A 24,232-nucleotide genomic window follows, 5' to 3' on the forward strand; every position below is an offset into this window, starting at 1 on the left:
AAATCAGATTTTCTGGCGGCAATCTGTTTCTCGCAAGCACAACAAAACGCACTATTTGGATTCTCGTCAACTCTTTTCAACCACCCAGAAAATTGAGGTTCATTTTTCCATGATTCTTGAAATAGTTTCCTTTTTTTCGATGCTGGAACACCGGAAGCTGCACGTCCTGAATCCCTGTCCTGGTCCGCTTCGATCTCCATATCAAATTTTCAATTGAAAAGTATAAAAAAACCTCTAACACACTGCAGAAACACGGAATCACTCGTTGATTTCCGATCGCCTTTTGTCAGAGACTGAGTGAGCCAACGTAGCTCGTGTTTTGTTTTGGTTCTCATTGTTTTGATTTTTCAGTGTGGTTGTGTGAATGTCAACACCGAATATTACCGGTTAAAAGCAGAATTGAGCGAAGGAATAATCGATTCTTACACAAGCGATATTTTGCGTTCATTCTCAGATTTGAAAAACTAGGAAATTAATAACGGCTTTGCAATCAGAGTTGAAAGAAAAAGAAAAGAGAAAGAAAAGTGGTAAATTCTAATATAATTGATTACATTGTAGTGAAAAATATAGAATGAGTAATTAAAATAGAAAAATGTCGGATTACTTTACAACATAATTTTCCTGATCCGTACATTCAACTCCTATATGTTACCCTCGCGAGCCCCATTTTTCACCTACATATATGATATAATGAATTAACTTCAAACATTTGTCGCGTCATACAGCAATATTAAGAAAAAAAAATTGAAAAAAAAACCGGGAATCGAACTGGGATCTCCAATATTCGACTGGATACCTTTAACGACTGCGCCATGGCGCTGTTGTGAGAACCAATTGTCCATGAAATGGTAACCACTCGGTACATCACAATTTTTCTTTGAATAACCAAAAGCGCCTTTATGACATTATTTTGGGACACTCCCCTCGTGACTCTCGTGATCTCTTGCGATCCCTTGTGACTCTCGTGATCCCTAGCGACCCTCGTGATTCCTTATTTTTTACCGTCGTGACCCTCGTGGTCCTTAGCGACTCTCGTGATTCCTATTTTTCACCCTCGTGATTCCTAGTGACCCTCGTGATTCATCTTTTTTACCCTCGTGACGCTCGTGATCCCTAGCGACCCTCGTGATTGCTTTTTTTTACCCTTAAGACTCCTTAAGACCCTCGTGATCGCTTGCGGTCCTCGTGACCGATTGAGACCCTCGTGATTTCTTGTGATCCCTTTGTGAGTCAAACAGCCCCAGCGAACTTTGTAAGTCCTTTTTTTTTTATCCTTGTGAGCCTTATGACACTCCCCCTTCCCCCAATTAAATCTCCCCTACGACCAAGTTCCCAAGATTCTATTGTAATTATTAACATTTCATGAAAAGGTGAGAAAGTGACTAAAATTATTGAAAAAATTGAAATATCTGAATAACGGTGATGAAATATTTGCATCGTCTGTCCTGAATTCCTTATTCAAAAATAAATCGAGATGGTCCAAACTTCGCGCCCGGGTTATTGTTATCGTATACATTTCCCATTTTACCCCTATTTAATGTCGTGATTTTTCACCCTCACGTTTGACCCTTATTTCAGTTTCTCGCGCCCGATATTCTCATTTTAGTTATCTCTGAAATTTGCCTATCTAACAATGGAATAAGAAAAAAGTTTTTCCTAATCTTTTAGACTTTAAACTGTATTTTGAGACCTCAAACTTAATTTTCCGATCTTGCGATCACTTTTGTTATCAATTACACCCAACACTAGTCGGAAGGCGACCGAAAGACTATTTTAAGTTTGAAAATCTTCAGTGAATACGCATAAATCTGGAAGAAGGAATATAAACAAATAAATAAATAAATAAATCAGTACTTAGAATGCTGCAAAAGTGGTATTTTATTTTTGTTGAGCTTGACATTAATTTACTTCTTATTTGGAAGATTATTTCCGTCATTACATTCGCAGGGTTTTAGCTGCGGGCTTGCGCATGTCCAGTAGCGGTGGTTGCGTGAGGGAGCTGCGCACGAAAATCCCACGCGTGGGATTTTTGCCCCCATCTGGCATCACTGGCTTAACTTTCTCATGACTTGTGCTATCTGGTTTTGAGTCTCGACATGGTTTCTGGGAATATTAGATTCAGTGTTTATCCATGCGGTATTAAGCACTTTGCACGACCTCCAGATGTACGTGGAGTTTGTTCTTGGATTTAAGTTTTATGGATAACTAATAAAACATTCGTTCTTCTTCCGTTTAACCGATTTTCTGGTAACGGTAACGGATTTTTTGTAGGCTATGAGATCACTGAGCCTTTTTGAATATCTGCACTTTTTGTAACCGGCTTTACGAAGTCTATACAACTTGGACTTGAACATTCATAATTCCACCATTTGACAGGGTTTCTGTTTATTCTGACCTGTACCGTCTTTCTTGGAGTGCATTTTGCCACGTTAGAAACAATAACCTGTATGAGGTATCTATATTTGTCTATTAAGGTTATCGAAATTTAATGATAAGAATGTCCTTATTCTTAATATTCTCTGGCATCTTGAGTCTGTCTTCTTCGTTGATTCTTATCTCCTGGCGCTTACTACGGTGTATCCTTCCCTATCCAAACTCAAGTTAAGTATGGAGACTTTTGTAATGGGCTTAATATTTAGATTCTTCAGGGATTGCTCCATGGCCAAGTAGGAAATTTTCGGGAAGACGTTAGAGAGAATAACTTTCATTGTTTTGGATTTTTCTGGTGTGATGTTAAGCCTGTTGCCTCCAATGATTCGTGTCTGGAGAGGTAAGCTTGTCTACAAGGTCTGGTGTTGTGACGTAAATTGCGGCGCGATTACCTGGAATACGGATAGCTCTGAGAACATTCTTTGGTCCCACGACGTCCCCAATGGGATATATATTTTTTGATTGGAGTACCTTGTATTGCACTTATTATCATACCTTAATCATCACTTGAAAATTGCTCGTCACTTGAAGATGGATCTTGGACTTGGGTCTGGTTTGTTGCTTGCGCGAAGAATAATGGGAGTTGGTTGTGTGTGGCTTGCTGAGTCTGACAAGGAACACAAGAGAGGTGTTCCCCTCCGATTTCGATGAAACTCATATATGTTGTAGAGTACTCGAAACCAAGCGACACGTATTTTTTTTATCGGCGGATACGCAGTTTTAAGGGGGGAAACCATGGTCAGAAGGTGACCACTTTTGGGGGTGATTTTCCAATTCCACCTATAAGAAGGGAATTTTCGTAAATGTTCATTATGGGAATAATTATCTCGTGAGGAATTATGAAAATCACAATTGATAGTTCCTCCGGGGGTTGAAATTTCGAGGGTAAACTACAGCTGTAAAGACTTCATTTTTCAAAAAACAAAAAACTATGATTCAGAATTTTATGAAACCAACTGCGTTGGATGGAACATAGAAAAATGCGGAATGCCTGTTTTTGGTTTTGCCCTAGAACTGCAGTTTTCTAGGGTGAAAAAAATAATTTCCTGGCAACATCATCCACCAAGGTGGTGGGGTTATTTATTCATTCCAGTGAGGTACTGTATAGCTTGTGAGAAATCGTGAGAATATCCAATAATAGTTCCTCTCGGGGTTGAAGTTGACGGGGTGGAGTACCCCCGCGAAATAATATTTTTTTATCAAACAACTATTGGCTTTCACGGAAATGATTGCATCGGAAGAGATATGAAATAATACAGTATCCCTTTTTATGAAAGAATAAAATTGGATTCTAGATATCCCAAGCCTCAATTTTGATTTCAATAANGTGAGGAATTATGAAAATCACAATTGATAGTTCCTCCGGGGGTTGAAATTTCGAGGGTAAACTACAGCTGTAAAGACTTCATTTTTCAAAAAACAAAAAACTATGATTCAGAATTTTATGAAACCAACTGCGTTGGATGGAACATAGAAAAATGCGGAATGCCTGTTTTTGGTTTTGCCCTAGAACTGCAGTTTTCTAGGGTGAAAAAAATAATTTCCTGGCAACATCATCCACCAAGGTGGTGGGGTTATTTATTCATTCCAGTGAGGTACTGTATAGCTTGTGAGAAATCGTGAGAATATCCAATAATAGTTCCTCTCGGGGTTGAAGTTGACGGGGTGGAGTACCCCCGCGAAATAATATTTTTTTATCAAACAACTATTGGCTTTCACGGAAATGATTGCATCGGAAGAGATATGAAATAATACAGTATCCCTTTTTATGAAAGAATAAAATTGGATTCCAGATATCCCAAGCCTCAATTTTGATTTCAATAATCCGCACGTGAAAATGATATTTTTCCAAAATTCGGCGATAAACGAATAACGATAAAAATAGATCAAAGAAAAAATTCTCTGGAACAAAATTTCCTTTTTTTTCAGGTACAGCAACAGGGTGGTTCTATTTGAAAAAAAAGCAGTGACGAGTACGAAAAAAAATTTGCTAAATAATCGGAATTTTTCCATATCGTTCAACAAATGATTGAACTTGTTTTTTTCATATTTCGGAGGAACCGGGGTAATGGTTCTAAGAGACTTCATTATTATGGTATATATGTGATGATAACACACTGCTGAAAGCGATAATAAATCCAAACAAAATGCAAATAGTCGTACACGCGTCACCTATATCCAAAAATAAGTAATCCATCATGCAGTAATCATGTATTATTGATAACCCTGAATATTATTCACTTCCATTTTGCGCAGCGTTCAGTTTACGTAAACACATCACGGCAAAACTGTCTCTCGTTAATCGTATATTCCGAATTCTTTCCATCATGAGATTCAATCCTATAAACGTTATTAAGATCCTCATGGCAACATTTGAAGTGCTGAATCTTGGCGAAACCCCTGTGACTAATGAAGAACGAGAATTGGCAACTCATTTCGAGAATATATTGCAACGAACTATGGAGGAATATAATGGGGTGGAAATTATTGAAGAATCAACTCTTGATTTCCAAGAGCCATACAAAGACATCGAAATGATACCAATTGAGGATACAGAATTCCAACCACATCATAAAGAATCATCTGATAGTTGTTCAGAGGATGAGGAACTTGTAGATTATGACTATAAAAATAGAGCAGTCGAATACTGGAGGAGTGCAAAAACAAAGAAAAATCTATCTATAAAAACTGTTTCCAATAAATTCAAAAGAGTGAAATCGGTCCAGCAATTACGTCGTTGGGCACATCAAGTCAATAAAGGAGGAACTTATATGGAAAAGTCAAACGAATATCAGAGTACACGTTGAAAAATATGGAAAATGCTATCGATGCGGGGCTAATTGTTCATGATGCCGACCTACGAAAATGGGCTCTGCAAGCTCAACGAGATATTGGATATCAAGATATTCGTTTCAAGGCCTCGGCATGGTGGCTACATTACTTCAAAAGAGCTCATCGCGCAAGATTACTAAATGCGTCACACGTAAAACAATGGAAAATCAAAAAGATTTACAAATAGCAGCGGACGAATTCCTGCAACAGATCAAACCGTATTTTGAGATTTTAGGCTTGCAAAACATCTACAATTCTGATCCNAAAACATCTATAATTCTGATCCGAGTGGTTTCCAATTGGAAACGCATTCGGGGCGAACTTTGGCGGAAGAGGGCTCTAAAGAAGTCTCATGCATTGTATAATCTGTAACATCAACGACACACAGTTATACCATACAACCCACCATATCAGCAGATGGGAAATTATTGTCACCTCTCTTTATTGTTTACAAGGAACCTTCCGGAACGTTTGGTCCAAGGGTTCAAGAAAATTTATTCAGACCTCCCAATATTTACATAACGGCTTCAAAGTCAGGGAAATTGAATATTTCAAACTTAAGATGTAACAAACTTATTTGTACTGATTGTAATGTTCATCCCATTGCAACTATTCCAGAGCACTTTGAAATTTGGCTGGAAGAAGTATTCTTTCCAAACGTGGAACCAAAAGTCTACTGTTAATCGATTCATGGAGTGGACATTGCTGTCAAGTGATAGAACAGGCAACTCCTCGGAATAAAGAATTATTAACTATGTTAATCCCCAAAGGAACTACCGGAAAAATTCAACCTCTTGATGTGTACGGCTTCAGGATTTGGAAAAATTACATCCGTCATTTTTCAGATACGGTTGTTCTCTTAAATCATGATATTAATTTGCATGCGCGGAATAATGTGATCAAATTGCAATCTTTAGTCCATAATCAATTATCATCACCGAGGTATTAAAACCTATTTTGTTACGCTTGGTTCCAGAGTGGCTACATCGCTAAAAAACCAGAGGAATTTGATAATCCTGTCGATTTTGCGTTTGGACAATCTTCTCATCCAAAATATGAAGTTGATGGTTGTTCTAATGTTGCGGTAGTTAGATGCTCGTGGTGCAGAAAGTCTCTCTGCATGCACCATTTTTTTGATGAATATCATTTCTGTACTAATTATGTTCCCCAATAAACTATATATACATATATATATTTTGAATAATTCATAGTTTTCGACAAAATCAAACTTGCGCCTCTGAAAATTTTATTTTCGAGCAAAAAAATGAAAAACCAGTTTCCGCATTTTTTTTGCATCGGGTGCTCTTCCTACTAGGCTATCCGGCCCCTAGCTGCATTTTTTCATGTTTTTTTCGAATACTATTGGTTTTATGCAAATTTGAACAATATTTTTTTTTTTGCTGAAAGACAATTTTCATGAGGGTAGTGTAATGTCCAAAATTTTGTAATAGGAATTTAAGATTAGAATAAATTTTATGTAAGATTATAATTATAAGTTATATTATAATTTCAGGCAATTAAGAACCAAATCCACAATTGTAAATTAAACTGAGTGCATTTCATCACCTGGAGTCAATTGAAAATTCCAAAGACACCANTGAAGAAATTACGGATTTACCCAGGGATCTACAAGCACATCGAATAATTTATAAATAACAGACCGAATTGTGAGTGACAAAAATTTGTAAACCTAAATTTGAATCCTTCAGATCATTCCAGAGATAGGAATTTTAGCTACATAGATTTCTGTAAAATCACGCTCATGTTTTTGTAAACCGAATAGTTATACCAAATATATTTAAATTCAAATTTGATTCCCATTACAACTCCAAATTTCTTGATTAGAAATTAGTCTCAACTCAAGCCCTATCCCTAAATCAAACCCTTTTCCTTTATATTTTAGAAAAAGGTAAGAGTATAAAACTTTGCGTCGTCCAATAATTATAAAATTCAATAATTTTAGTTTTGATTTTAATGTGACAATTAAAACATGTCCATTCGACGCTAAAATCCTTCTCTGGACATAACAGTAGTTAACCCCCAAATTTGAAACCTCAGAGTGAGTAGTGATTGTGATTTCCATAATTCCTCTCCAGCTATTCATCAGTTGGATAAATTGAATAAATAACCCCACCACCTTGGTGAATGATGTTGCTGGGAAATTATTTTTTTCACCCTAGTAAACTCCAGTTCTGGGGAAAAACCAAAAACAGGTATTCCGCATTTTTCCCAGTTCCATCCAACGCAGTTGGTTTCATAAAATTCTGAATCATAGGTTTTTTTTTTTTAAATGAAGTCTTTACAGGGCTAGTTTACCCCCCAAATTTCAACCCCCGGAGGAACTATCAATTGTGATTTTCATAATTCCTCACGAGCTATTTATTCCCATAATGAACATTTAATAAAATTCCCTTCTTATAGGTGGAATTAAAAATCACCCCCAAAAGTGGTCACCTTCTGACTATGGTTTCCCCCCTTAAAACTGCATATCCGCCGATAAAAAAAAATACGTATCGCTTAGTTTTGCGTCCTCTACAACATATATGAGTATCATTGAAATCGGAGGGGAACACCTCCCTAGTGTTCCTTGTGAGTGTCCATCAGCATCTTATCGTTGTTTTTTGATGGTCTTTGTAATTCTCCCATCGTCACAGGACTATGTGATTGAAGACTTGTTTAGAGTCGCCCCTAATGGGCTAAACTCGCTGTAACGTCGAATGTGTCAAGTCGTGATGTCGCGAGAGACTTCACGAGACAGTACGTTGGACAGGTGGTCTCGGTCTCAATGAACATGGAAATCTTTGGTCTCGTTTCAGTCTCGAAAAATGGAGCATCGACTCCTCTCGTGATGACTGAGTCAATTTACCTCATCTCGGTCTCAAGTTTTTCACTTTTTTCAATGTAAAATTTGGTTTTTATCTTGGTTTGTCTCGCCTCGGGCTCATACATATAAAAAATGCGAAAAACTGGAAACCGAGTTGAGATGAATTGGTTCGCAGTCGTCACGACAGGAGTGATGCTGCATATCTCGAGACTGAGACGAGACCGAAAATTTTCGTGTTCACTGAGACCAAGACAATCCCTGCAAAGTATCGTCTCGTGATGTTTCGTGAAGTCTCTCGCAGCATCACTAGTGTCAATGCTATCGGTTTTACTATACGCACTGTAAACGGTTCGCGTAGCGAGACCGAAACACATCTTGCCTCTACGAAGGTTCAAACGAGACTCCATTGAGTCCCTTAACTGCAATTTTTATTCCCTCAATTTGTCCCTGAGACTGACGACATTGAAATCAAAATATGACCGAAATACTTTGATAAAACCAATTAAACATGATAGATGAATTCATATAGAATAAATCGATAAATGAACACAATTGATTCAATCTCTAAATCGATATGACAAAAAATTTGTGAAATAAGCTAGATAGTAAATTGAGAGAGCAGTACGTATTACCCAACAGGACTACTTCAAGAGCCAAAAGGAGTCACGAACGTGTCTAGTGTGCTATGCTCAGGTGGAGCCCTCATCCTTCACGAAAATCGATCAGACAGGCAAACCCAGACCAGCTGTGAGAATACTTAATGTACCAGTGATACTGCGGTACGATATGAACAACGACGAAGCTCCGAATAATCAAAAGAAGACGGAATTATGTGGGTATCCACACCTGGTGAGACTGCCTTCAAGGGTAAATGCTAAGAACCTTCACGAGGTTTTCAAGAGGATCGTGCCACAGGAGAAAAGCTATACGATTCATTTCGTCGATGGCCAGGTGAATATTATTATAATGTACGAAGTTGATGAAATACGGTGGAATACAGTCCGTATACATATATATATACTCTTTATTGTAGTTGAAAAAATTATCTTTTTTTTCACATTTGCTTCTGGAATTCCTTTTCTTTCAAGTCATAGAACTTTTATATTATTGTACTTAATTTACATGTTGCTTTGTGTTGATATACTTGATACACAAATTAATAATAATAAAAATATTTCAAATGCTTTTTTTTCGCGATGTCTGAGTTCAGTAAAGTAAAAAAAATTGGCCAACATATATGTGTTTTTCAGGGTCACCACTGCTCGCGATGTATGTATAATACCCACTGTACTGGCTGCCCTGTCCCAGAAACTGGAATGGTATCCCTACAGACTAGTGATACGTTAGCAATTCGGTATACAGATAATATTCCGAAAATACCACCACCAAGAGATCACGTCAGTGTTAGCAAACAACGTCCACCACATCCTTTATCTCTCTACGACTGTTTGCAGGCATTCACTCAAAGGTTTGTCTCTTCTTTGATAGTTGTTCAAGCACGTAAAGTTTGTATTAGTGGATTGAATCTGTTAGTCAGAATAAAGGTAACTGAGAAGTATTTTGTTGGTTACTCAAATCGATGAAAATTGAAAAGAAAAAAAATAATCATCTGATTGGCTTTTTGATTTCAAAACAAATTTTCAAAAGACCTTTTTTAAGATTAATTTCATCGGAATTGTCTTTCAAGATCCATCTTTCCTGAAATTGATGAATAAACAAGAAATGACCTTACTATTTGGCTACTGAAACTGCTGATTAATTATTGGAAAACCATTTTCATTTCTTTTCCATCTCCAAAATAATTAAGGCCTGCATAGAGGGATTTTCATACCACATGTCCCTAGTAAATTCCGTATAAATTCCTATTGAAATAACATTTTACTGGATTACAAATTACGACTTTACAATGTCATGAAAAAATCCACTTTATGGCTCAAAAAATAGATAATTAATTGCGCCGGGGCTATAATTAGATCTGGAGGGGTGGGGGTGAAATAGACAATTGATTGAAAATCAATTGCCTCATGTCAGTTCGTAATACCTATCATGAAAAAATAATCTCCTATTCCACTCATTATAGACGAATCCGTGCATAGAAAATGTGCACTGATGTATTTTTTGTACACGGCATTTGTTTCTTATTTGAGCTAAGAAATCGTGGTGTAATTCACACGTATTTTTTAAATACCGATCTTCATGGCCGCGCCGATAATGTCGTTCGGTTATAACTCGTTCTCATGAAAGTCATCAAAACTCAGAATTTTCTGGTCTTCGCTGCGTCCCTCCATTCCACTTTGATCTACGTCCCCTATACATGTATTCAATCATTTTTCTGTTGACATTATCTAACCAATACTAATTCCCTTATATCAATTGCAGACTTTCCCCATTCATAAATTTTTCCACAACTACATTCAACAATTCCGCAAGCTGAAAATTTCTTAAAAAATACATAACTTTTCCCATTTTGCTTCCGAATGAAAACATTGCAATGCTTTGATTTTCACATTTTCGAATTTTGATTGGAAATGATGTAGAATGGTCTGAAACGTAAAAATACGAAGTTGGCGACCATGTCTGTATGTGACCATGTCCTATGTGACCATGTCCGCTGCCACCTTCCCGGTGGTCTATTTTTAGGAAATTGAATAATTAAGTGAATAAAATAGTTGCAAAAAAAGAAAATTTCGTCAGATTATATGTCTCAATGAGGACTAACTTTGTGCAAAATTTCCACCCGATCGATCTAAGAGTTTTGGAGAAAAAGCGATTCATTTTTAAATTGTTTTCCGCAAATATCTTCAAAACTAGTGGACCGATTTCGATTTTTTTATTTCAAAATATTTGACTCGATGCCTTCTATCCAAATCACTCAAAACATATATACCCGTTCATACAAATTTTTCGAGATATTCCCGTTTTATCAAAAAAAAAATTGTGATCACTCTAGCTTGTGCAAAAATCGAGATATCAACTTGAAATTTGAATAGAAAATATGTATACCCGCTCATACGAAGTATTCGAAACATTGGAATTTTAGATAGCACCCATGGAGCTGGCAGTAATCATCTGAAATTTTTGCTGCTAGTCAGTGTTGTGAAACTATAAACTTTTTTAATAATTCAGACCATTCGGAAGCCTGCCATCAATGTATTGATGGCGAAAAAGTATAAGACAGCATTCAGTGACATGCTCACTGTCACATAGCGCGCTGTCGTATGCTCGCTGTCCCCTGCTTGTCTTTTTTTTAAATAGAAAACTCAAGAATTTTGTGAAGTGGGCGTAAAAATCCGACAAATTTTTCAAAGGTTTTAGAATTGTCACGTGACACAGGAATTTCACAATTTCACAAATTAGTGTGTTCATAGACTGAGAATGTGAACTGATGAATATTTTTGTGAATTATTTGCTCGTTCCTAATTTCACGCTAGAAATAAGTTTTGAAAGTTGCGCCCATTTTTTTCAATGCCATTTGTCGGTGTTTTCGCCGAAGCTCGTCCTCATCCGAGATATTTCGAGTTCGACCTTTTTCAATTCGAGTTTTTCGCTTTGTATCTTTTTTGATAAAGGAAAATCAATATTCTAATAAGCCATGGCTTACAATACGTTACTACCGGGTTATTGGAGTGGACTATAGGAGTGAACTATCGACAATATATATTGATGGAGAAAGAATTGAGAATGCAAAACGTACTATGTGCTGTATTCAGTAGAATCTTTGATGCATATATTTATTTCTATGAATAAAGGAATAGTTGAAATAAAATCTTTCCGGATAATTACTTTCGAAAATACCGAAAATTTGAGCATGGACACCTGTATCGAATATTCTTAAGGAAGTACCTATAAATGCTCTATGGGTGTTATAAAAATTCCAATGTTTCGAATACTTTGTATGGACGTGGAGGACATTGAGATGAGTATTAAAATAAGCAGGGGGCTGCGAGCCTACGACAGCGAGGATATGATAGTGAGCATGTCACTGGGTGATGTTTTAATGCTTTCTTTGTCATCAATAAATTGATGGTATGCTTCCGAATGGTTTTAGCATAATAAATTTTGTTCGCTCTCACATATTTTTCCCTATTTTTGCAATTTGTGGCTTTCTCGCCCCCCATCCAAACTCTTTACAACCTCCTGCATCGCATTCGCGAAAAGTTTGAAGAAAACCTCAGTTAGGGGAAATTAGAAAATAGATTTAGATACAAACTTGAGTATCGCCTGAACGAACCATTCGATTTAGCTCATTTTCAATACGAAACATTTTGGTGCAAAGAGGAAACTTCATGCCAAATTTCAAGTTAATATGTCGGTTTTTCAAAAATTTCGAGTGCTAACAAGGATTGTGAGCGAAAAACCGAAAAATGGAAATATTTCAGAAACTTTGTATGAATGGATATACATATTTTGATTGATTGAAATAGGAGACATCGAGACAAATATTTTGAAAAAAAAATTGAAATCGGTTAAGTAGTTTTCGAGATATCCAAGAAAACAGATTTAGATACACACTTGAATATCTCCTAAACTAACCATCTGATTTAGCCCATTTCCAATACGAAACATTCTAGTGCAAAAAGAAAACTTTGTGCCAAATTTCAAGTTGTATATCGATTTCTGCAAAAATGAGTGTTAACAAGAATTTTGAACGAAAAACCGAAAAATGGAAATATCTCGAAAACTTTGTATGAACGGGTATGCATATTTCGATGGATTGAGATAGAAGACATGGAGACGAATATTTTGAAAAAAATTGAAATCATTTGAGTACAGGAAGTACAAAAGAATTTTCATGAAAAATACACAATGGGCTGTCTACCACTCTATTGCTTCACATGACAATGGTGACAATTCGTAATTAGTATCATAAAAGTTTTGTCGGTTCGCGCATGAGGTCTAATCATTGTGTTCCAACATAATGAAATGCCAATTTCGTAGAAAGAATGGTACCACATTCTCAATTGTTGCAAATAATTATTTCTCATTATCTCTTGCGCGAAGCATTCGATAGAATGGATTATTGGAAGGAAACCTCAATCGTACGAAACTCTATGGACAAAAAAATCTTGTTACCTGAATTACAACTATCATGAATTGCATTTTTGAGATTTTTTATGATTTACTTCTGCTTTATGCATTTCTCATCATAACCAGAATAACTTGATAGAGTCAGATTGTGTATAAAATGTTTAGAAAAATTCACTTGAGCAGTATTTTGAATAGACATCCTTTGTCAAATTGAATAGTCCGACAATATGCAATGAATTACAAAATGCAGAGAACAAAGATTGGCAGTATAAAAGAAAGTAACTAGGAAAATTAGTCTAATTCATCGACTGAAAAACATTCCATTTAGCACACCGAGAGAAATATCATAATATTGGTGTATTCGATGAAAGAAGACGGGACAGAATGAATAAATGGTTGGGGCGGTTTTATTTGATAAATCGTAAAGAGTAGTACAGGACGAAGATGTCTTGAGACCGATCTCCACCAAAAATAAACGAATGTCGAAGTTGATGAGATGACTATCGTTACAAAGGGGGCTTCTCTCGATGTCCAGATCATAGATAAAAGAATTAGAAATTCGAAGGGGGATACGCAACAATATCATAAAACGAATTTCTTGTGCCAAATATCTCATCTCTTGAGGATAAATTTTGTTAGGCTAAGAATTCCGGATAATGTGTCAGACAATGTCAGATTTCGGTGAAGTGTTTATGACTTGAACATGAACATGTCATGATAAAGTGATAATTTCTTGCCACAAGAAATCCGTTTTTTCGTGTCAGAAGATGAGAAAATGACTAAAAATATTAAAAGCTTCGATTTAGTGAAACATGAATCAGAGACTTCGATATTGAATGAATAGAAAGTTTATACAGAGGAAAACTTCCAAATTTTGAAAAGATATAACCGTTGTTTACGCTCAATCGCGTGGAGTTTGAAGGGAAGCAATATCTTATTTTCCTTCTGTCAAACTATTCTTGTCTTTGAAGGAATATTATCTCATTTTGAAAAAAGACATTATCTTTTCATTCTTCTTTGTTAGCCCGAAGAGCACCGATTTCTTGTCTGAAACCTACTGTAAATTGATCAAACATGTATGCGATGTTTTTCGCTCAAGAAATGATTTTTGTGACATTATGTCGATTTTTCACTTAGTGCATGTAATAATAACACTATGTATGCTTAAAGATAATCGCGGATATTTTTTGTATCGGTCATTTATCTACGCGAGATATTCAATTTTCGGAATATAGGGATAATGGTCTTCTGTAATTCGAACAGTTGACAATTCTGATGAATGAATCCCGTTGCACTCGACCCCAAGCCAAAAATCCCTCCATGCGGGCGTCAATGGTTTTATGAATTCCACAGAATAATATGGCCTTGTTATAAAATGATAAAAATTCGAAATTATGAAAAAATAAGGAAGGGTTCAGTCTTCAAATATTGATTAACCGTACTTTTTGCCAATTTTCAGTGAGATATTGGATGAACATAATCCTTGGTTCTGTCCTAAGTGTGAGAGGAACCAGTGTGCCACCAAAACTCTCGCTGTTCATCGGTATCCCAAGTACCTCATAGTGTATTTGAAGCGGTAAGATCAGATTTTCTATTTTTTGTGATTTTAACCTTCATTTTCTGCATTATTCTTATGCCTCTATTACTTTAAATATTACAGATTTGTATTCCACGAATGTGTCAGCATGAAATTGGAAGACAAAGTGACTTTTCCTCTGGTTGGACTGAGTGTGGGGCGACATTTGTATGATCTCTACGCTTGTGTTTGTCATTTTGGAGGTATAAATCCTAATCATCTGATGAAATTGAATGACTATCACAAGTCAAGTTTCTGTCAAGTTTTAAATTTCAGCAATGATCTTTCTATTCAATTAGGTGTTTCAGCTGGGCATTACACTGCGTATGCGAAAAATCCACGCACTGATTGTTGGCATCACTACAACGATGAGGTCACCAGTAGACAAAAGCCCCAGGAGGAGGACTTCAGTAACGCCTATATCCTGTTTTACAACCGACAGGGGACCAACTCAAAGCCGTGTAATATATAAGTCGCACACGTGGTTACGTCAGGAAACTTAGAAAAACAAAATAAGTTCAATAAGCATGAATGAAGAAAGAAGAGAATTGAAATAGCGAGAAAAGGTCTATTTGGGATCATTCTGCATTCGCTTCTTAATGTTTTTTCAACTCAAGCAAAATAGACATTTTAATTAAAACCATTGCCACTGAAGTGATAATTTCCGAAACAAACGAGAAAAAAACGTACGAACTCGGAAAAATTGAAATGATTGTTTTTTATCCATTTTTTTATTTAAAAAAAAGGAACTAACGATAATCGAATCTGAAAACTATTGTTATCGTTGTGAAATGTGAAAATGTGCAGTTGTGTTATATTAATTAATTTTTTTTTTATTTATGAGCTCAAAGCAAAAGATGAAAGAACAAAAAATGAAATGTCAGTTTTTTTTTTATTAAATAACATTTCTTCTTCATGTAACTAGTGATAAAGAGTGAGAGTAATTGGAGGAGAAATTGGAGTCTTAGTAATGAAATGATGTAAATCGGCAGTCTTGATATTGAAATGGAAAAAAATGCGTAAAAAATCTGACAATTAATATTGATAAAGGAATTTATAAATGACTTGCTCGTTACCCCTGTGACAACTTAAGTTCGTACTCCGAAATCAAGCCTGGAACCGATATAAATTATTAGGAAATTGAATAAAAAACAAACAGAGAGAATATAATAATTCAAAACTTGTTATTTCATTTTAATCTTTTGAACCTTTATAATTGTCAACTCTGCATCTGAATTCTATGAAAAGACCATATTAAGGCCCGGATGGCGGTTTCAGCACCCCCTTCACCTCACCCCCCGCTGTTTCCAATCATCTAGATATGGTGGATAATGGTGGATGAATACCTGCACTTGTTATTTATTTCATACACAAAAGAATAAATAACTCCCGGACAACGAAGTCAAGCGACAATTCTACATCATTATTCTATTTTTTAATTGCACTTTCATTGTGATCTGGCGGTCAGTTGTTTTGTCGTCACACTGGGACACAGATAATCTTTTCAGATTTGACCGCCCTCACCATGTACGGCAACACTATTCAATTTTCCATGAGAAATCGAAAAAATTGATATTTTTATAAAATCGATTTTTCAACGATCAATCAAGAAATTGTCATCAAAATGGAATTAGTCATGGTTCAGAAAATTGATAACAATACCCTTTTGATTCTATCAAAATATGATGAGCTACAGCACATTGTTTATACGATTTGACAAAGAAAATCGACTCTTTTTTCGTGTCTCGTGTCTGTAAATTTGTATGGGGCAGAGGATCCCCGGGTTCGTGCCTTGTATCTCGTGACCAGAAAAAGTATGAGACGAACGACCATCGGGCACGTGCCGCGTACCTTGTCCTTCGTCCTTTGTGTCTCATGGGACTTGTTTCGTGACTGGGAACTTGTATGGGACGGAGGATCACTGAGCTCGGGCGCCTCGTGCCTCGTATTTCGTGCCTCGTAACTCGTGTCTCGTGACTCATGTCTCTTGACTGGACAAATGTATGGGACGAACGATCCTCGGTCTCGTACCTCGTGTCTCGTAACTTGTGCCTCTTGACTCGCGTATGGTGATTAGACTAGGAATAACACAGTCGTTGATAAGAATGTTCGATACAAATACTTAAAGTGTCCTTTTGACAAGTACGATAGTTTGTACTCGTCTCCGGCGAATACAATTTTATCTACTCCCCGAAAAAAACTTCATGCACTAGTGTCGAAAACTATTTGTCGCGTGGAAGGTATGTAGCGCTCTTTGAAGGCAAGTGGTGTCCTCCCATGAGTCAAGGAACACTTTTCCCAATAGCATCGGATCCTATTTTTCATCACGATGCATGTGAAGTGGGGTTTGCGCATGCAAAGCATGCGTAAATCTTCACTATACACACAGCATGACAAAAAATTGGTTTTGTGCTTAGTAGAGAAGGAAATTCCCTCCTGTATATTAGGGCAGTTCCACCTCCACTGGGCGTCTCACCGTAGCTGCAGCCGTGGATTCGTAGTGATTTTAAAGTATCGACTACTGGGATTCACTTTGATAAGTGTCGAACTGAAAAATTTCATTTCAGGAATTAAACTAAGAGAACGGAAAATCGATTTGCTGAAGAATTCTCCGTAGGCTTGATTTTGTGAGACTCGAAAATAACCAGTTATAATTTAACAAGTCCACCGGTCACTCGTGGTTTGAGGTTCTTGCATTATGCATACTTCCTATATAGGAAGTATTTACTTTCTGTGATCTCTTTCCTCAAATTTCAACTGAAATCTGGCCGACTTCTTTAACACTTGCAGGTTCCACAGCCACATATTTTTAAGGGTAACCAAAAAGTCCAAACTTTCGATGCACACAAAAAGTACTCACATTTCAATTTTTGTAAGTAGACATTTGTCCTTTTTTTTCCACATTCGATCTTTGGTTTTCAATAATTCCTCCATTCAATGCTTTCTCACACTGTGCTCCATAACAGTAACAAAAAAACTAGTGTAAAGTTTAGAGTAAATCTACTGATTATAAATCTCTCTTTGATAATTTTGCTACAGTCTTATACAGTGAATGATCTGAATGTTTGGAAACGACTAACTTCCTGAAATTCTGAACGATCGCTCTTCATGTGCCATATCTTATCTTTCTTCTGAAAGAGGTTTAAACAAATGGGTGGATGACAGAATCCTCAAACAGAGAAATAAAAATAACAAGTTTCACCTTTGCATTTCTTCGAATAAATTCATTGCTAAGTATTCATCTTTGTATACAAAATCATCAGCATCTATTTCATTAGATTTTTGACAATTTTCTTGCGTCGATTTGTTCAGTGATAGAAAAAATGTTAACTAACTGCCTGCCAATCAACTCTATCCTCCAGGAAGGCTCTCAATAATCCCAACTCGATCAAATAAATTTAAACGGTGTATTGTGAATATTAATGAATAAAAAAATACAATTCTATGGTCCCGACAATCTCTTACACTTCTCTCTGTATCGACTCTCTGCTGTCACCGTCTATTCTCTCCTCTCTCTTCTAAATCTATCCTACTCTCTTCCTTACTTACATACTCTTACGTATATGTTTATGAGTCTATCAAGAGAAAGAAATGATGAGGTATCAAAAGTTGACACAGCCCAAGCATCACAATCGAATTTCGTCAATTGCAATGAAAAGAGGAAGTTTTTCACGAATTTATTATAATAATTTTTAATTTATCTCATTTCATTTTTTTTTGTTTTTTATGGCTGTGTCAAGTTTTTATCAAGCTGACACAGCCCACCATAAATGAGAATAGATTGTGTTTTTCTGGGGATTGAAATGTGAGCAAACTCAAAAATGAGGAGGGAGAGTTTGCTCAACACTCATCGTTAACAAAAAAAATCATTTATGTGAAAATTTGGAGAGATCGGTTGAAGCAATTGAGAACATGTTTTTTTTTGGAAATGNACACAGCCCACCATAAATGAGAATTAATTGTGTTTTTCTGGGGATTGAAATGTGAGCAAACACAAAAATGAGGAGGAAGAGTTTGCTCAACACTCATCGTTGGTCAAAAAAATTATTTATGTGAAAATTTGGAGAAATCGGTTTAAGCAATTGAGAACATGTTTTTTTTTAGAAATTCTGGAATGTAAACAACCTCAAGAATATGATGCAGATGACCCATGACTTATTCATTAAGTTCGCTCACCCCCCCGGATTGATACATAAAATTATATTGCAGCGTATTTTCGTGATTTGGAGCCTGAGCAAACTTGATAACATGGTGGAGCTGACACATGATTCGCTCATGGAGTTTGCTCACACCTCATTATTGATAAATAAATTTTCTTTCCATAAGGGAAGTCAGGATGGTTTTTGTTTCAATTTACAAGTGTTTATTTTGCTGTTTTCAAGAGTGAGCAAACTCGATAACATAATGGAGGTGACACATGATTCACTCATGGAGTTTGCGCACCTCTCATTATTGATAAATAAAATGATGGATCAAAAAATGTAGCGTATTTTCGTGATTTGGAGCCTGAGCAAACTCCATGACATAATGGAGGTGACACATGATTCGCTCATAGAATTTGCGCACCCCTCAGTGTTGATGAATGAAGTGCCGGATCGAAGATATAGCGTATTTTCGTGATTTGGAGCCTGAGCAAACTTGATAACATGGTGGAGGTGACACATGATTCGCTCATGGAGTTTGCTCACCCCTCATTATTGATCAATAATTTTTTTTTGCATAAGGGAAGTCAGGATGGTTTGTTTCAATTTATAAGTGTTTATTTTGCTGTTTTCAAGAGTGAGCAAACTCGATAACATAATGGAGGTGACACATGATTCACTCATGGAGTTTGCGCACCTCTCATTATTGATAAATAAAATGATGGATCAAAAAATGTAGCGTATTTTCGTGATTTGGAGCCTGAGCAAACTTGATAACATGGTGGAGCTGACACATGATTCGCTCATGGAGTTTGCTCACCCCTCATTATTGATAAATAATTTTTTTTTGCATAAGGGAAGTCAGGATGGTTTTTGTTTCAATGTACAAATTTTTATTTTGCTGTTTTCAGGAGTGAGCAAACTCGATAACATAATGGAAGTGACACATGATTCGCTCATGGAGTTTGCTCACCCCTCATTATTGATCAATAATTTTTTTTTGCATAAGGGAAGTCAGGATGGTTTGTTTCAATTTATAAGTGTTTATTTTGCTGTTTTCAGGAGTGAGCAAACTCGATAACATAATGGAAGTGACACATGATTCGCTCATGGAGTTTGCTCACCCCTCATTATTGATCAATAATTTTTTTTTGCATAAGGGAAGTCAGGATGGTTTTTGTTTCAATGTACAAGTTTTTATTTTGCTGTTTTCAGGAGTGAGCAAACTCGATAACATAATGCAGCTGACACATGATTCGCTCATGGAGTTTGCTCACCCCTCATTATTGATCAATAATTTTTTTTGCATAAGGGAAGTCAGGATGGTTTGTTTCAATTTATAAGTGTTTATTTTGCTGTTTTCAAGAGTGAGCAAACTCGATAACATAATGGAGGTGACACATGATTCACTCATGGAGTTTGCGCACCTCTCATTATTGATAAATAAAATGATGGATCAAAAAATGTAGCGTATTTTCGTGATTTGGAGCCTGAGCAAACTCCATGGTATAATGGAGGTGACACATGATTCGCTCATAGAATTTGCGCACCCCTCAGTGGTGATGAATAAACTGACGGATGAAAAGATACAGCGCATTTTCGTGTTTTGGAGCCTGAGTAAACTCCATGACATAATGGAGGTGACACATGATTCGCTCACAGAACTTGCGCACCCCTCAGTGTTGATGAATAAACTGACGGATGAAAAGATACAGCGCATTTTTATGTTTTGGAGCCTGAGCAAACTCCATGACATAATGGAGGTGACACATGATTCGCTCATGGAATTTGCGCACCCCTCAGTGTTGATGAATCAAGTGCCGGATCGAAGATATAGCGTATTTTCGTGATCTGGAGCCTGAGAAAACTTGATAACATGGTGGAAGTGACACATGATTCGCTCATGGAGTTTGCGCACCCCTCATTATTGATAAATAAAATGATGGATCAAAAAATATAGCGTATTTTCGTAATTTGGAGCCTGAGCAAACTCCATGATATAATGGAGGTGACACATGATTCGCTCATAGAATTTGCGCACCCCTCAGTGTTGATGAATGAAGTGCCGGATCGAAGATATAGCGTATTTTCGTGATTTGGAGCCTGAGCAAACTTGATAACATGGTGGAGGTGACGGGAGGGTGCCGCTGTCGTAACGGTTAGACGTGTGAAAACGTGGGTCCGTGATTTTTAATAGTTTTCGCTGGGATTTTGGTCGCGACCGAAATTTGCTACGTGTTCATAACACTTGGGAGAGTCCTGAGCACCGTTGGAGGTAATAGGTTTGGAAAAATCGGGAACAATCTTCGGTCTATTCTTGATTTTTCGGAGAGCCTATTGTGAAGGGGTTAGGATGCTCGTGGAGTGCTTAGAAGGTGGAGGGGACAGGGGAGGTGATAACGAGTGGGAGAAGAAGGATGACGCCATGGACGGTGAGTTAGCCGCCCAATCCAGAGATGGCGACACTGTGAGGGCCGACGAGGGACTTGAGGGCACAGGATGTAAGAAGAAACTTGCAAAGGCGAGTAAAACTGAGGCAAACGCGAAGAGGGGCAAGGGAAGGCCAAAGAAAATTGAGAACGAGGCCAAAAACATTGCTGATTACTTCCTGATGAGCAAGGACTCGGAGGACTTCGCATTTGCCAAAGGCACCAGGCTAGCGCACACACCACCTAAGATGGTACGTAGCCTCAGCGAGCCTAGAAAGGGTTGGAGGGCTCAGCAGGAGCTGGGAGAGGATTTTGCGGATGAACCAGAGCCAATGAACCCACCAGAGAGTTCAGGAACGAGCTACGGTGGACATGAGGGGGATCTGGCAACTGAGACGCAGAAGAGTAGCGGGAATGGCCTCTGCTTGGACCTGATGGGGAACGGGGAGGTGGTAGTGCAGCCTGCAGTGGAAGTGGAGTCCACGATGGAGGATTGTGAGGCAGAGTCAGCAGAAGTAGCACCAGGTAAGACAATTGACGTTGATCGTAGTGTTCTGACAGAAGGGGCTGACAAGCCCAACGGAAAGAGCCACTTGAAGGAGGGTAAAATCCCAGGGGGGAATATGCCGGAGGAAAAGGACACTGGATCGGGGACTCCTGGGTGCTCAGTACACGTATGCCGGAACTGTGGTAAATGGGGTAGCCCCTGTGAAACAGCTGGAAAACAGTGGCTGGATCAAAGGCTGGCGGTGCTGGAGGGGAGACTGAGGGGTCTATGTCTCAGAGAGGCCTCAGCGGATGACGTTGGATTTGTGAGGTTCCACCCCCTGCTGGACAAAGCTCTGGCACTCATCCTGACGGAGGTAGGAGAGATGAATGAAATCACGAAGAAGATGCGGGAGCAAGTACGCGAAGGGCTTGAGAGCATAAGGGGGGAGCTGGAGCTGAGGGTTCAGGGAAGGAGGCAAGAGAGACCTGCAGTGAAGCCGACGGTGAAGGTGCCGCTGAGGGGCAATAATCTGGTTAAACGGGCACAAAACGGAGGTGAAGTGGAAGAGGGGGAGATAGGAAGTCAGGAAGCTACTAGTACCGAGGACAGCAACAACAATATCAGCGGGTATGGGCACGGGGTCCGGACGTACGGTCAAGATGACAACGGCAATCCGATTGAGACTGTGAACCCACCAAAGGGGACAGCAGAAGCCCCAGAGAGAGTCTTCGAGGTCTTCGAGGAGGATGAGGAAGGCCTTGGACCTATTGGAGATATTGACTGGAGACAGACAGCACCGCCTAAGCTGAGTAAGGGTATGTTGGGCTACGAGAAGAAGACGAGGGGTGATAGGAAGGGTGGATTGGTGGTCAGAGGCCTGAGAACGACACTGGGGGCGGAGAGAGTTGACTTCTCGACCCTGGTCAGTAATTGCACTCGAATAAACCTCAGAGTGCAGGAGAAAGTGAGGAGGCTAGCCACGGGAGACCTTCTCTTCACTCTGGAGGAGCCCAAACAGAAAAGGTCACTGATGAAGCGGAAACACCTGAACGGCCTGGCATTGGCAGGCGTGGTAGTAGCGGATGACTTCACCTGGAGGGAGATTGAGATCGTGAAATGGTTGCAGAAGCTGGCAAAGCAGGCCAGGGATCTTGGGCTAAATGCTCAGGTGCTGGACTATCAGTAGGCCATCTTGCTGGATGGAATTCGGTACAATTGGGACGAAGACTTGGCTGAGCTGGTCAGAGACAGAGGGAGGACGAGTGGAAGGACCGACGTCGCCGAACGAGAGCGAGAGGGAAGCACGAACGACTGCAGAGACAGTAACAATTCTAGTATTAATAATAACTAACTAGGGGATGGGATTGAGGGGTATAATCTTATCAGGGCTTCTTGTTGGAATGTAGCGGGGTTGAAGCGGGAAAAAATTAAGAGAATATGGAATGATTTGAAAAATTTTGATATAATAATACTGATTGAGACACATGTTGTTAAATCCAAGCAAGAAGGCTTGATGAAGAGACTGGGGAGTATCTCTGAAGATTTTGTTTGGAAGCGGCAAGAAGCGACCAAACAAAATAAAAAGGGACGAGGCAAGGGCGGGATCCTGATAGGTTTAAGAAAAAATTTAGGGGACGGGCTGGACATTAGTACTTGGGACAATGGTGCGACTATTTCTGGGATTAATCTTTGGGGGGGTAGAAAGTTCACACTAATAGCTGCCTATAATAATATTGGGATTGGGAAGATCTTGGGAGAAATTAAGAAAGAAATAGAAAAAGGAAGGGAAAAGGGAGAAGCCATTGTGGTAATGGGGGATTTAAATGCGAGATTTGGGATACTCCAGGCGGGGGATGCGGAAGAACTCTTCGAGAGGAGGTCCAAGGATAAGAAAATTGGTACCGAGGGCAGGAAGCTGATAGAGTTTTGTGACGTTGAAGGACTTATTGTAGCTAATGGGGCCATTAGAGGGGACTGGGAAGAGGCCATCACTTACGTCGGGAATCGGGAGGAGGGGGAAGGATCTGTGATAGACGTGGTACTGCATGAAGGGGAACCGGATGTACTGGAAGAGGTTAAAATATGGCCTACTATAGATTCTGACCATCTAGGGGTCGGCATCGCGCTCCGAGGACCGAGAAGAGTAGCTAGAGAAGCGCCGGGACAAGGGGATAAAGACTTTAATGGGAAGAAGGGAAACGCGGCAGGGACGGAAGTCAAACTTGTCTGGAAGTCCGCGCTAAAGGAGGCTTATCAGAGATATCTAGATCAGAAGGAGATAACATAGGGTGACGAAGATGACGTCATCCTCCGTTGGGAAAAGATTACGTCAGGGATTAGGGAGGCCGCGGCCGATTCTGATATGCTGAAAAGGCTGGGAAACGAGAAACCGAGAGATGAGAGTGCCTGGTTAGGGGATGAGTACAAGTTCCAGAGGGCGTTGGCCTTTAAACTGCTCAAAAAGTACCTGAGAAGAGGGGT

At 38.5% G+C, this 24,232-nt stretch overlaps 1 protein-coding gene across 4 annotated transcripts in view; it reads left to right on the plus strand.

The window, feature by feature from the left end:
* Positions 1 to 15,854, plus strand: part of LOC107043396 — a 203,181-nt gene extending 187,327 nt beyond the window's left edge. For 3 of the 4 annotated variants that reach the window (XM_015264893.1, XM_015264891.1, XM_015264892.1), the window contains 5 exons: positions 8,726 to 9,037; positions 9,337 to 9,554; positions 14,574 to 14,690; positions 14,775 to 14,893; positions 14,990 to 15,854. In XM_015264893.1, the coding sequence (XP_015120379.1) occupies positions 8,726 to 9,037; positions 9,337 to 9,554; positions 14,574 to 14,690; positions 14,775 to 14,893; positions 14,990 to 15,162 (939 nt within the window). In that variant the 3' untranslated portion in view covers positions 15,163 to 15,854. Of the gene's footprint in view, positions 1 to 8,725; positions 9,038 to 9,336; positions 9,555 to 14,573; positions 14,691 to 14,774; positions 14,894 to 14,966 lie in introns of all 4 variants that reach the window. The other variant, XM_015264894.1, reaches the window with a different exon arrangement.
* Positions 15,855 to 24,232: the final 8,378 nt, after the last annotated feature.

This window comes from Diachasma alloeum, unplaced genomic scaffold, assembly GCF_001412515.2.
Source record: "Diachasma alloeum isolate Michigan unplaced genomic scaffold, Dall2.0 Dall_scaffold_00566, whole genome shotgun sequence".
Taxonomy (NCBI): domain Eukaryota; kingdom Metazoa; phylum Arthropoda; class Insecta; order Hymenoptera; family Braconidae; genus Diachasma; species Diachasma alloeum.